General features: G+C 34.8%; 1 protein-coding gene across 1 annotated transcript in view; it reads right to left on the bottom strand.

The window, feature by feature from the left end:
* Nucleotides 1-253: 253 nt before the first annotated feature.
* The window catches only part of LOC144438691 (GDP-fucose transporter 1-like), a 55,230-nt gene continuing 39,173 nt past the window's right edge, over nt 254-16,310 (bottom strand). The window contains exons 4-6 of the mRNA XM_078127840.1: nt 11,471-11,587; nt 3,424-3,532; nt 254-1,504 (exon numbers count right to left, since the gene is read on the bottom strand). Coding sequence (XP_077983966.1) covers nt 951-1,504; nt 3,424-3,532; nt 11,471-11,587 — 780 coding nt within the window. The 3' untranslated portion in view covers nt 254-950. The remainder of the gene's footprint in view (nt 1,505-3,423; nt 3,533-11,470; nt 11,588-16,310) is intronic.

Below are 16,310 nucleotides of genomic sequence, written 5' to 3'. Positions count from 1 at the left end.
TTTGAGTCACTTGAATCAAAATAAATATCCAGGAAAAAGGCCATTTTTCCAGAAATTTGCAAAGTCAATGAAACTAAATGAGGGGCATGCTAAAGTATTTTACATCTAACAGACTGAACTTTGACTTCAATACTGTCATGGATGTTTACTTCTCCAGAGAAAGGAATTTTTAAACATACATGTATTCCCAGTGATCACTTTTTAAATTTAAGTATCCCTGGAGTTTAATGCAAGTTCAATGTTTCCGTAGACTTTACAGGTCCTTGAGTGTTTTTGAATTTCCTTGATTCATATTTCAAGGACTTCACATATGTATATGAACCGTATAGTTCAGACTGCAACATCCTTTGTTTTATTTGACTAAGGCTTAAAGACTGACACAATCCAAAACTATTGTTGCAGCATGTAGGAGTTTGTGTGGATGATAGCCAACTTTTTGGTGATGGGGATATAAGCACCTTGTATAATCAATATACATATAGTGTACAGTGGACATGTTTGTTATGGGTGGGAAGCAGGTGGAATGAGGGTTCCCCAGTTATTTTACTGTGGTTCCCTAACAAAACTACGGTAGTTTGTATGAGAAACTAGGTGAAATTTACCCCTTTCGATCCCCTTTCTGTTAACAGGATTCCCCAACCTTAGCATGCAACTTTTATCTCTTTCCCCCTTTCTGTTAACAGGGTTTTCCAACCTTAGCAAAAACAGTGTAGTGTAACACTTGAAGTCCACACAGATGTACAATGTACACTATAAGTCTACACACCAAAAACACTATGTGTCTTCCCATAGTTTGAACCATTCTACTATGAATGTACCTACATCCATTGATAAATTAATATCAACACGTCACAAGAATAGTTTTAGTTTTGTTTCTATTTTATAAGCCTGTCTACTGTGATCCTGTCAGAGTGTGATGTTGTGTTTGTTTGCCTGCATTTTTTTACAATTTACACTTCCTCCTCACTATCATCTTTACCATTGACAAGCAGTTCTTCATCCTCTGCCTTCATAGCTTTCAAGTTAGCCTCATGGGCTTGTTTCATCTCCATACTCTTGACATTAGTGTATGCCCCTGATCCAAACAACACCATCATGTTACTCAACCACCAGAGAACAGTCTTAACCTCCGAGTAATAACAAACAGCTATGATGGTCTGTGCACACGCCTTGGCAGTACCACTGATGTTGTGCGTTAGTGGACTTGTGACTTGTATCTGTAGTCCTGTCACGTAGCCAATTGAAAAACCTATAAGTCCGCTCACTGTCATAATAGTCCAAAAGCCAGTGTCGGTTATTTTCTCAAAAGAAAACAAAACTTGGAACTCTCCGGTTATTAGTAGTAGAGGTATAAATAGAATACATGCATTGATGTTGTTGTAGTATTGCAGTTTGCCAATACTGTTATCGACAGCTGGTAGGACCTTCTTGGTGAAGATAGCGTTGAGAGAAACGCATAGACTGGCTAGAATCCCATACACTACACCCATGTAGTTTAGAACACCTGAAAAGACACAAGCAATGTACACAATTTTCAGTGTATATATCAATGTAAACACTCAGATCTAACTTCTATGTTTGGTAGTCAGATTTAGTCAATGAACAGTTTCAGTTACAATTTTCTATTGATTTCTATTGGTCTATTAGACTACCACCTTATAAAGTTGGAAGCCGATTACAATGTTTAGTAGTCGATATGCCCTGGACTACTGCTAAGGGTTGTTGGTGGATGAGTGGTTAAACTACTTGCTTTTTACCACTGCAGTTGGGTTTGAACCCATTCAAGGGTTTGATTCAATTAATACCACGCTGTAAGTAAGAAAAGTGTTGTTCAGTTTGACTCTACTGAACAATGAAGGTTTTCCCGGGATACTCCCGATTTCCTCCTGCCTTAAACACAGATCCCATTACAGATGGCCCTCACTGGACTTCTTGGGAGACAAGTGTTTATATACTTCAAGAACTATACAAATAAAGATTATCATTATGTGCCAGCTCAGTATAGTCTCAATTACCCAGACTCCTCTAGCTCATGGAGGTGTCAGAGAGTCTGTGGAAATGGTGCATATGCTAAGTGATTTGTACTTATGATGGTGAGTCACTGGACTTGGACACATTCTCACTGGCTAAAAATGATTCAAAATTTTCATTTCCATCAACTCTGTATGTCTCTTACAAATCTTGGAAATTTTGTGAAATAATCTTTGATAGGAGATTATTAACCTAAAATATTCTTAAGCAAGAGTTGACACTGTATGATTTTACTACAGAGGTCATGTTGTGGGTCTACTTCTCAGAGCAGCGCTTCTCGTTCCAATCAGTTACGTGGCAATGCTTAAGCATTCTCCCAGACTATCATGGTGGCTGTGGAAGTCAGAAGAGTCTCTGTACTAAGCAAGACTACCGGTACACATGTTGGCATGTCACAGTATTTAGAGTCCTGTATTATATGTACAGTAAAATTACATTTGTGAAATTATCTACAGGGGACCACAGACACATCTACTGTATATTTTGACTGGGTGTGTACATTATTCACGTCCAGCAAGCAAAGAATGTCAAGTGATGGTAAATCATATAAACCTATGTACACTATTCACAAATCATAAACATGAATCACCCAGATGACCAACTTAACCGCTGACCTCATGGTATGTAAACAAGTGTTATGAAATGAAAACAAAGTGACATTTCTTGAGTTACAATAATTACTACATGTACATGTTAACATGGAAACTTTTGTTAAAAGATTTATATTTTACTTATTTTGTGGAAAACAAAAACATGAAAATAAATAGAAGCTAAAATGTCCTCTTGTACTGTATATAAAACACAGAGCACGTCAGGCTTAGAAATGTATAAACATGACTCTTTGGGAACCAGTTGAAGACTGTAATAAAATTTTCTAGATCCAAAAATACCTACTAGGTTTACACTATTTGACATCAAATTCACAATTTCTCTATCAACAAGGATTGATAGTGCTGCTATTTTTAAAGGGTGGTGAGAAGGTAAAATCCACTGGGATTTCCATGTCATTTTACTGGGGTTCCTAAAGAAAATAATGAGAGGTTTTGAGAGGAAACTACATGTACTGATGTAGTTACAGGTGGCCAGTACATAAAATTTATCCATCTAATTCCCTATATCCTGGTTTTTGTTCTGAAAACTTGGCTTAACTATTGACAGAAACAGAAGTAATATTTGTGGTATTTACGATACATTATACAAAACAGATTTGCATAAACAATCTTATTACAATGTACTATGACATTGAGTTTTTTATTCATTTAATTTGTGACTGGAATTTTTACACAAATTGTATATGGTGGCCATCGCGGAATGGTATGAAGACATATCGTAGTTCCCAGAGAGTGTCATGATGTAATATTCGTAGTGACAGAGCTTGGTACATGTACATACCTGTGTTACCTTCTTGGTCTACTCCCAAAATAAATCCACTGATAATTATACAGCAGCATATAATAGCCTTCACTGACGTAGTCTGCTTTAATATAGCATACGACAATATCTGCCAGGAAAGAATAGAGAGAATTTAGTGGTCAGTTTTGGTTCAAAGTTTTTACATTTAGTAATCAGGCCTTATTTCTGTCATTCAAAATTAATGTTAATTCATGTATTATACTCTGCAGCTAGCAGCAGACGTTGTATTTTCTGAAAAATAACATACAAGTGGTGACAATCTGTTTGTATTTCTTTCAGTTTCACTCATGATGTCAAAGAAAAACTTGAACCACTTTATAACGTGTTTGCATTCTTTTAATTCCATGTTCCTATTTTCTTATACATTGAAGTGAAACCACTTCTTTTTTTATAACAAATGTGCATAGTTTCTATTCTTCTATTTTCTTTTAATGGAAGTATCCCTTTATAGTTGCCATGTTTCCTCTTTGTTCCATTTTCTTAGTAGAGGCATGTTAGAGTGGAATCACTTTTATAACTAGTGTACAGAGTTTCCATATCGTAACATGGAAGCATTGATACCCTAGATGAAGTCACCATCTGTGTTGTTGCTGTCGAGGTCGTGACTGATGACCACATTCACTGCAATTCTAAAATATCCAATTTCTTCACACTGGTTCAGTGCATATCTCAAGTCACTTTACTGCTTGTATGAAGTTCAAAAGTGGATATCAAGGGGCAGTATATCATTTGGAAATGACAACAGCTACATGTGTGTGTGATCTCTTTATTATACTATTATAAATACTGAATGGTTTGCCCATGGTTTATTTGGACCGTCAGTAATGCTATTAAAGCTATGAAAGTTGAACAGAATGATACACTGTTCTATATCAGACTGAAATTAAATTTTTACACTCCAAACACACAAGCACCCACACACACATGGACACACACGTGCACACAAACACATGCACACCACAACTAGCACAGATTTTGACAGACACACTGACATGCACACTAACAATGTCATGTATATCTTACTGTATCGTAACACATATTGTAGTATGATAAAAATATACAGGACAACACAAGATACTGTGTCACTGTTCTACTCTCAACACTTTTTGGTCTCTTACTATGTACATACAGTCATGTAAATCTACTACTAGTAAAATAAATGTGCATCTCACAAAAAAACCCCCAACATTTTCCTATACTGACTATGAATTGATAAATTGTTAAAAAAACAAGTTCTCTTAATATACAGCCTGACATTTCCATGATCAATCTTCCAGTATAGTTATATCATTGAATGAATCCCCAGACACACGACTGAAATATAATTCAAATCAAAATGCAAATTAAAAATTAAATATTCATATCATAATAAACACAACTGGCCATGGCTATAAGATCTTCTGGATCATAAAACATTGTTAGCGATATTTTTAATGCTGATCCCTGCTATGGGAACCAACATATGCATCTGCTGTGTTATATTTGATAATTTACAACCATTTTGTGGGGAAGTACATACAAATTTATATCATGTATATTATCAAGGACCTATCCAGTAACACAGAGATCCAAACACTAATCCGTGAGTTACTCAATTGGTCATAAACAAGTCGAAAGTTATTACTTTTTAAAAAATAAACTGGCTACAGTAGCTACTTGTCAGGCATGAATGTAAGCAGAAACGGTAATAGCAGCTTAGAAATTAGACAGTCATTTTGTTTTCAATGTAAACACTTGTAAACTACTAGTACTTTCTGTCACTGCGTGTCACAGTACACCACGCCTTTAGACTAGTCGACGACAAGTTATCGATTTTCATTTAGAGATGTAGAGATTTATTTCACGTCGGTTTCACAAATATGAATATAAATTGATAAAGGTCGACATCAGAAAAGGTTCAGTTATTGATAAGACTTTATTAATGCTTATTATTAACAGTAGTTACTACAACAAAAAATATACACTTGTCTTCATTTGCTTTTCATTCTTAATTTAGAAGTATGTTTCTTTCATGTCAGTTTCAGAACATGAAAATAAACTTTAAAAAGGCAACATGACCCCAGAAAAGGTCAAGTTATCGGTAACACTTATCATGTTTACTTAATAGCACTTACTGCAGTAAAAACACATACATGTAATTGTTTTTGTGTGTTCCATCGTCATGGCAACATAGTAAGAAATCTGACAAGATTGTACATATCAGTTGTCAAGGACATATTCAATGTTACTACATGTAGGTGCAATAAATGTTAGACTCCCCTTAAAGTTGGTATAACTAAATAAACCCACTATGATAGTAGAGTTCTTGACCTACAAAGAGTTATTATTAAAAGCCACAGTAGTTGTCATTGCAATATTTTTTTTCTTATTTTTGATATATTTACATCATTGTATTCCCTGAGATAGGAATCATCACCTTGCTATCAGCATTTCACAAATGTACTCCCTAAAGTGGGTATGATCACCTTGTGATCACATGCAATCAGCATTTCACAATTTCATATAATTTGTTGACAAGCGACTACATGTACATTGTCTGGACTATACTGATTATTAATATTCACAAAGTGTCAACACCAGTGTGCCCTCTGAGCCAATTTGACATGCCACTGATGCACACAATTTCTAGTGCCGCACCAAAATTTGGTGTTCCCCTATCTCTTACTATGTGTTGTTGACTCACAAGAAATCCCAGTTTTTCTCATTTTGACTCGGACCAACAAAATTTGGCTATCAATCATTAGTCAGCCCATATGAGTTATTTTGTTTTAAGTGTAATTTTAAAATATGTGAGGGGTCAGACTTGACAAGCAATTTGTTATTTTTTTTCAAACGCCAATGGATTACCCACCAATCAAACTACATGTATATATATAGTTTGCATTTTGAAATGCTAAATTTTATATATATATGAGTAATAAACTACTTAAGTAATAGCGCTAATTAAAATCATTTAATTTATTTGGTATTTATGAATGAACAAATACAAAAAAAAAATATGACAAATATGAACAGAAATAGCATAATGATACATCTATTGGGAGTTCAATAAATAAATAAATTTGTAATACCAAAACTTGACTGTCGACATTCGTTCGTGCCTTTTTGGCTACGTTTCATCTAAAACAAAGTTGTTGCCTCGCTCCGTAGCACTGAATACTAATGCATACCGATAGGAATTGTGAGTGTTGAAGGCTCGTGCGTCCGGCACTCGCTGTTCAATCAGTACGCGGTTATAGTATTGCTCCGGCCTGGATCGGAGCGAGGCGACGACTTTAATTTTAGATAAAACGTACCAAGAAAGGCATGAACGACTGTCGACAGTCTATAACAAAACATGAAATTACATTACTTTATACATGTACCTAGAACATTAAGTTTCGCCTAGAATCCGGACAATTTGAGATTTTTACTTTTGATTTCCCATCTGGGGTGAGGAAATAAAGAATTCAAATCCCCATCTGCATGGATACCAGGCTAGCTTTGGTCTAACTGATTGGAGGAAAAATAATATTCTTTTATGGAGTCATTTTCATATATTTTGCTATCCAAGTTGCATGGCAACCTTCTGGATGAAATGAACAAGAATTTAGCAAATGGAGATTTTTAATATAATATACTACCACTGTCTACAGCGGAAAGTCAAAACTCTTTTGTACGCTGTTGTAAAATGATGGTTTTTAAGAGCATACAGGATAAAATTTATAGATGATATTGAGAACGCAAAAAGTGAGCATGCCATCCAGACACCCTGGTCAGCTTTTCTCTCAGTATCGATTAAATTAATCAGAGCAAACGGTAGCCAACAGACACAGAAGACAATAAACACAATAAACAGATTCACAGCAATACGGATCTCCGTTTTCCTGCTGTGTTTAAGTTTTCGTTGTGGTGAGGAATGGTGAGTGTTTTCTGTCGATGTTGAACTGTCGTTGTTGCTCGGAGGCTGTATGCTGATTTCAGCTGCTTGTTCCACACGTTTTTTACTCTTCCAGACATGTCGGAAAATACCGGAATAACAGATCAGGATAATGACACCAATTGCGAAAAGAACAAGAAATAGTGTTATGTAAAAGTACTTGTTAGAATCGCATGCTATTTTACAGTTTAAGACCTTCCTGTCGAAACCATACTTGCCCCAACCGAAGATCGGTGGTAGAGACATACACAGAGGACAAGTCCAAATCAGTACACATAACAGAACTGTTTTTTGAGTGGAATACAGACTGACACTTTGAGCTGCTGGTTTCGTGATGGATATAAACCTGTTGATGGCAATACATGCCAGACTGCACAGTGATGCCATTCTCAAGGCTATGTTCAGCATTCCTAACATTGTACAAAGTCCTTCCGTCAAGATCCACTCTTGGTATATCACTCCCACCATGTAGAATGGCTCCAATATCAGACACACTGCAAAGTCAGCGACAGCCAGGTTAGCAATGAAAATGTTAGAAGTGCTTCGTAATTTCACAGTGGTAGCGATTGCGTAAATAGTAAGCAGATTGCCAAAGATTCCAACAACTGAACACACACCGAGAAACAAACTCTGAATTACAACGGTAGATAACGAGTTCTGGTACACATGTCCACATGTGTCTTCTGTTTCATTTGCCATTACATCTGCTTACAATGTACTGCAAAGTCTGTCGAGAGGTTAAACAGAAGCGGAAACTCTGCCAGACTTGACAGGGCACTGCCAAGAAGTGCTTAATACAGCATTAAACTGTTCCGAGTAAAGTGGCACACTAAATAGCATATCATGATACTAAAATTTACGCATGGATATTAATCTCTGACATTTATGGCCCATTCTTCATCTGAGGCCATCAAAGCTGTATGGCTGCACACTTCAACAGGATCATAATTCAACAGACACTACACTCATTATAAATACCACAATGACACATACCCTGTCAACATCAAGCACTTGCATACAGATAATGCTTCTTAAGAGATCTTGTGCTCAGAAGAACTTAATTGACAAGTTTCTTAGAGATCTTATATTAGCTATAAGGGAGAAATTAATTGATGTGATATCCTGTTTTTGTATAGACATAAATTAGTTCTCATTTATCAGAATATATGCGAGTCACAAATGTATTTCCCACAGTGAATAAGTTGAGTCACTCAGGTCCTTGAAGTGAATGATTTTAATGTACATTTCCTGGATGTAGCTGATAGTGCTAACAATGTGATAAATACTGATATGCTGAATACAGACAAATATTGGAATGTGTTTTTAAAGTTTTTAATGGGATTTACATGTTTTTATTTCAGTGCTACTTCTTTGTCTACTTATATTTATATATAAATAGTTATCAGTTCTTTAAAGCATTTGAGTCTATGTCGGGCTCTTTCATTTGGTGAATGAAAATCCAGGTCAAAATATGTTAAAAGTCCCATGATCTCATTCTACATTCTCTGCATTAGTATTATCTCATTAATGGGGCCAACCACAATGTTAGTCCATTTAAAAAAAAAAAAATTAAATACCTATGAAATGATGTCATTCTAGGTTCTCACATTAGTGTTATCTCATTAATAATAGGGCCATATACAAGGTTGGTCAAATTTGCTAAAAGAATAAAGGCTCACACCTCCATCCCATTTTATCAATATGAGCCCGTCTCTATCAAAATGTGTTTAATGAAAGGCCATGATTCAATCCCAGGTTTTCACATTATATCTTATCAATATGGATTACATAGGACCATTCTCTTGTCTAGGACCAACTTTTTCTACAAATTTACCAGACAATTGTTTTGCAAACCTATATTATTTATATTTATATTTTTGAATATTGTGAACATTTCTTATATTACTGGCATACTTTTAAGAAGAATGATATGTTGAAAGTGAAATAAAGGAATAACAAGTCTGTCGATTATTACTTTATTTCTGTACTTTTGAAATCTACAAGACAAACAAAATTAATGAAATTTACAGTGCCAAGGACACTGGCATTAACTGTGAACCACTGACTTATTCCTTTCAATGTTTGGTTTAGTTATTTATTAAAATCTAGTAAAGTATTAAGACCATAAAGGGTGACAAATAATGCCTTACTGTACATGTGGGGTTGGCATCACTTTTAACAACAATAATATTGATAATTATGAAAATTAAGAAAATAATGTCATATTTTAATTAAGCTCTTTGGCTGCATTAATACCTCCTATGGCCAAAAATATTAATTGTGTTTGGTTTTGCACACAATGTCATCTACATATCTCGTATGGAAAGTGCGAACACACAACACTCATGAATAATCTGTCGACCTCTATGTACATCGTGTAACAACCTGAACAGACACAAAAAAAATACTAAACATACAGTTTAAACATAAGCATGACCTTATCGTTTATTAAGATGATGGAAGAACCATAACATAAACTTACAATTTTTCACCATAAACTTGGAATTATTGATTGGATGAACTAAAAAAACATGGCCTTATTGTTTGAGATGGTAGATGAACCATAACATAAACATACACACTTTTTCACATAAGTTTGAACTTATTGTTCATTGAGATGGTAGATGAACCATAACATAAACATATAGTGTTATATTCAATTATTTTCATTCAGTTGTCATGCTGGTGTGATGTAATTATGATTTTTTATCTGACATCATAAAATGCCTTGGATGATTGTTTTTTATTTATCAACATAACTGACAAATCCAATATGGCCACTACTGATTGCAGTCACTGTATTACTTGAAACATTCAACTGGGAAGTGGAAATGAGGATGAAGGGAGAGAGTTCCTCACAATACTGCATAGGATTTGGAGCTAATCGGCACTAGTTAGCATTCTGCCTGGAACCTTTTTTTCCACAAGAGAGCTGTGAGACTATAGGAATGCCTGATGTTGCTGGTTGATTGAAGACCAGGAAACATAACAACATTTGAGGTCTGGTGATGGTTTTGATATCATTTTGTTCAGAAATTACAAGAAAGATTGGTATCCTTGTTTAGGAGAACTTGACATCACTGGGCACTAGCTGTGTGACAGGTACAGTTTAAGGCTATCATATAAAATTATACCAAACATTTTTTTTGACATATCACTCAGTAGTAAACCCTAAAATGTATCATTTATAATGATCAGTTCTAACTTCTAACTTAGTCAGCACATCTGTTCACCACAACGTTTGCCCTGGTTCATGGCTTACATTTACACTATACCAGGTTTTGTATTTTATTGTTCGTGGGCAAGACTCAGAGGTTCGTAATTCTTCAATGTGAAGGGCCTAGAAAACTGAGGGTTATTCTGTTTGTCCTAAATACTGCTGATTTATATGTATCTACTGCTCAAAGGCCATATCAGCATACAAAATTGATTCCTTCCTTTACTAATATTTGTGGATGAGTGTAAATAAACCAGTACACATTGTTGTGCCCTATCTTCAGAATATAAACATCACAGTACTTGTTCTAAGGTATCAATATCATCACAAGTTAAGAAAGGTCATTCAAAGTGATGGTATCATGTAGCTCTTCACATTAGTATGGTGCAAGATGTCCAATCAAATTATTTTAGGGTCCATACCCAAAATTCAGCGCTCCAATAAACAGTGATTTCAACTTATACAAGATGTCCAATCAAATTATTTTAGGGTCCATACCCAAAATTCAGCGCTCCAATAAACAGTGATTTCAACTTATACAAGATGTCCAATCAAATTATTTTAGGGTCCACACCCAAAATTCAACGCTCCAATAAACAGTGATTTCAACTTATACAAGATGTCCAATCAAATTATTTTAGGGTCCATACCCAAAATTCAGCACTCCAATAAATAGTGATTTCAACTTATACAACGTATAGCTACATGTAACATAGACCTCTAATTGACATGTACAATGTCTAATTATTGGTATTTTAACAATTTTGAGTTTGCATGATTTATCAAAAAGTATTATACCTCAGTTGCAGCCAGTGCAGCTTTAATGTCATATTTGATTGTTTGTACAAATGTATGTAATGTAATAATTGAAAACAGGTGTGAACACTTACCACATTAAATACAGTAGACAGCGACCGTCCCACATTATAGAATGATACTCCAACATACTTGAGACACAGGTTATTAAACGTGATCATTCCAACAAACACTACAGACAGAGGTAACACCTGCAACCAATAAAGAAAATAGCATCTGATAAAATGTCATTCAACTTTCAACACAACAATGTCATCTGAAAAGAAATATCATTTAAAAAATATCATTATTCTCAAATTTTGCACTAGTACGAAATATTTCAGTAATTATGATATAAGTTTTGAAAAAGATATTATTTAAAAAAAAAAGAATTTAGAATCTAGATATTGTAAAGTGCAAACATGAACATGCACATTGCATATATATATATGTATAACCAGCTGTTTCTTCCCATCACTTGTGACATTGGATGTATGAATCACCAATGGACATTTAAAATATTTACGTTTCCTGTAAATTCATTATAAACGTGATAGCGGTCAAATCTATCCTTTAATAAAATAGAACATAATAATATATAGAGACCCAGTCCTGTGTTTTCGTTAAGGGAGATAAAATCTACCCGCGTTCCCGAGTCATTTTACCAGGTTCCCTACTAAAATTATGGACCCCATGGTACATGTACAATGTATTGAAAACTACCAGTTTGATCATTTTTGCCAATTTCTGTCACTGGGGTTCCCCAACCTTAGCAAAACTACTGAGGACACACATCCAACTTTATCAAAATACTTAAATATACACTCGTATTTTAGATCATGTTGATTTCAAAAAGTTGTCTTTCTACACTAATTGATATTATTTAGTATCAGGCAAGAGTACAATAAAATGACTGTACTAACATAGACCCTAAATGAAAGCGTCTATGGTACACGTTGGGAAGTTGGTTGCATTGACTGAATTTAATGGTATGGTATACACTCTTTATCACTTGCTAATAACTTGTTAGCAAGTCATAAGGACTGTACACAAGTTTAGTTAATGTATGGAGAACAAAGCAGTGAAATGCCTGACACAGTATTTTTTTTTGTAGTTGAGAGTGGTTGTATGAAATATTAGTACAAGTCAGAGTTTGCTATTGAGGTAAACAGAAGTTTCAAATATATGATTAAAATATGGATACCTGGGCAATTTTCAATTAACTCTAATTTGATGGTTACTATAAGGGAATGTGCGTAACTTTTTAAAGCAGATTTTTACTTTCTTTTTAGGCCTGAAAAAAATTGTTTGGTTCCGGTTACCTGACCCACCTAGTTTTTCACTGCTGACCCTAAACTTTTTTTTTTACATATTCAAGGAAAAAATAAATAAAATTTTCGAAAACTGTGAAGTCTCGTGAGAAATAGTGGATGCGGAAACTGACATCAACTTAAGAAGACAATATAAAACTGGTCTTCCAATCTGTAATGGCTGTACATCTGATGAGAAGAAACCAGTTACACACAGAGACCATATTGAAAACAATGAAAAACATAACTACCTGAACTAGTCACTCACACATAAAAAATAAATAAATAAATAAATAAATAAAAAATCTACCTACCCCACCTATTCTAAAATTGAGCATAATCAGAAACACGCAAATTTTTTTTAGGCCTTAAGTTAATAGAGGTGAAAGGAGTCAGTAGAAGTCTACACAATGATGTGCATGTACATTTTGTATATCTCATATCAGTCTTGGCTTTTAACATAAAAAGATCAACTTTTCACTTCCATCAAATCAATATGATTGAATACAGGTTCTGTGTGATCGTTGACATATCTTCATTATTTTAGGCGTTTTTTGTTTATCTTTGACTTTTAAAGTTACAACTTTTTTATGTAGTAAAATAGAAGAGTCTACAAGATAACAGTGCAGCTGTGGTAGTAGCAGTGCATGAGTCATCAGCACCTGTTGTCTATGCATTAAAGGGATAAAGACATTGGCACTGTCAAAAATTCCATCAACACAGTCGTGACGCCAGTTGTATGAGCAGAGCTAAAGATAGACCACTTATACTCAAGAAATTGTAAGTGGGACCAAAGGAGCTTAGATGATTTATGCAAAAGAAAGACAAATTGAGGGCTTCACTGAATGTAAAGTCCACTGAAAAATGCACTAATTCAATTCACCATTTTTTTTTTCAGAAAAGACATGCATCACAAAAAAACCTCCTCCATTTTAATTAGGTTTATTAAAATTACCCTACATGTAATTAATACAGTTCCAGCAATAATGCACTTTCCTGATAACTACATATACTTCAGAACCATATGTTTGTGTCAGTGGCACAAATACGGACTTTCCATTTTCAAAACAAAAAAATGTTTCATTTTTAGGAAGTGCTGAGTTTTCAACCGACATTTTGATAAAAATTCATCAACAAGCACTATTTCTTTGAATTAAATCTATTATTACATAGGACCAGAGATTACTTGCACTGGGGTGTACGCACATACTAGTGGTATTTGCACTGCAGTGCAATACCGAAAACATTTAATTTATTACATACCTGCATGCAAATAGTATGCAAATGAGGATGTAATCATTCATTCTTCAGAAAAGCGTGTGATCGCTTAGTGTCATTTTTACAGAAATTTGTTGTTTCGGATAAACATATATATGTAATAATAACAGAACCTCATGTTGCTTGAGTGCCAGTGTGGGTACTCTGGGGTATATGCACCTGTGCTTGCAGGGTTTTTCTGCTGCACTTTCACTCGTATACTGCTGTAGAGAACACTGCAGGCGCTCATGCAAATACCCCGAGTACACCACACTTGCACTCGCACAACATGGGGTTCTGTCATATTATAAAATTGTTATGTGGCATAATGTTATTGCAGGAAAACAATAATTTTTGGTCAATGATTTTAGTGGGAACGTGCTTGGTACAAAGGAGATTGACGAGATGTGTGCTTTGATTTTATTAATGAATTCATAGAAAGGGTTATAAACAAGGCTGTTTAAAATATCTACACACTTGATAAATATCTATTATGTATTCCATTTACCTACTTTTTAGCCATTTTCAAAAGAAGTATCGTGTGAGGGCGCCCTGGCTTATGGAAAATGAGGATTACAGTTTTCAGCATGGATGCAGATCATGCCAACAACATAAAGTCACTTGAAATACATCTAAATGACCTACAACCATATTATTGCCAACAACGAAAGAAAAATTACTTAAAATAATTGGCCAAGAATTTAATGAAATTATGCCATCAAACACTGGGAGAGGACAACACATGTATTCAGTGTACAATGCATGCCACAGCACTAACAACAGATACTGGCCCACACTTTTTAAGCAATGGGTTGGTCTGACAGATTCAGTCATTGGTCTGCTAATTAAACCACTCAATACCAAGCAGAAGAAACAATGGCAGGATCTTTGAGACTGGGATTGGATTATGTACATTTGTACATTGCTATCATGTGACCCAGCATTTGGTATATCAAGATAACCTACCTAATGTCAGTAGGAATCTCCTTACAATACCTTCAAACAATCTATACGTTTCCCACAGTCATACAACAGTGAACCACACACACTCTTATTATAAATAAATGTACTACTATTACTAAGCGCACCACACCGGCTCACTGTCACACAACCTGCTTACGCCCTCTAGTGTCAAGTCAACACTTTTGAAAAAACAAGAGAGAAAAGTCTGTGGTTGTGAAATTTACATTTTAAAGTGGCCATATGGATAAGAAATTTTGGTATTTATTTCGGATTTTTAATTTTCAAGACAGCACATCTTTTTTATTTTCCAGTGTGTGACACCATGGAGAGAGAATCATGGGGTCTGGTGGTTGTTTTACACCTAAGTTTGCATATGAAAAGGAGAGAGATTTTGAAGTGTGATTTCATTTTAAGCACAGTTTCTACATCTACATCTCCAGTCTAAAATATTCATTTCCCTGATGAAATGACCCCCAAAAAGTTACATTAAAATTGACAGGGTTCTGAATTTCTGGTAATTCAAGACATGATGCTAAAATTAATTTAAACGTACCCATATCTGATTTCCATCTACATGTACTAATCCCGGAAGGCTTTCATATCACTCTGACGTCATCATATTAAGTAGATTTAGATAGTCGAGAGTATAATGTACTTGGTTGCCATGGGTACAGTCTATCATTTGTCCAATTTCTTAGATGAGATTCGGAAACTATATACCTGTACTGTGTTACTGTTACCTCCCCTACTAACTAAGATATGGGTCATGCAATCTGATATGCATACATGGGCAGCATAATATGTTTCTCTGCTATACTTTATTCATTGGTACCAAGTAATTCTCGGTACCTACCTGCAATAGCATTTTATCTCATGCTAGAGGGTCAAAATGGAATAAGAAGGTCGACTTATTCTCAAGTCTGCCTATAGTACTGCATGTGACGAGCTTGGAACGGAAGTTATGTTGTTGACCAAGAAATTGAATGTTCATTATTTTTATGATGCACCTAGGCAGTAATATTCTATTTGGGGTACTGAGAATTATGAAGTCACACACACATAAAAATTAATTTATCACTACACCCTCATACCTGTAGATTTTCATTTAATATTTATTATTATCATATTTATTACGTTTGTACATATTCATTATTACATTAACGAATATACATGTATATATGACGTCATAAACATACATGTATGATTGACACTTAGTAAATTACATGTACACTTGTGTTGATTAATTTACCAAGTGCAAAGGTTTCAAAGTTTTAAAATACTTATCACAATAGTCTTCTTGTACCACGACCAGGCATTCTAATTTACTGAATGGGTGAAACGTTACTCATAAGTAATCAGAACCCTAGATCATGATCAGTGTGCCCTCTAAGTCAATTTGACATGC

This window comes from Glandiceps talaboti, chromosome 1, assembly GCF_964340395.1.
Source record: "Glandiceps talaboti chromosome 1, keGlaTala1.1, whole genome shotgun sequence".
NCBI lineage: Eukaryota > Metazoa > Hemichordata > Enteropneusta > Spengelidae > Glandiceps > Glandiceps talaboti.
This window is presented reverse-complemented; position numbering and strand designations above follow the sequence as displayed.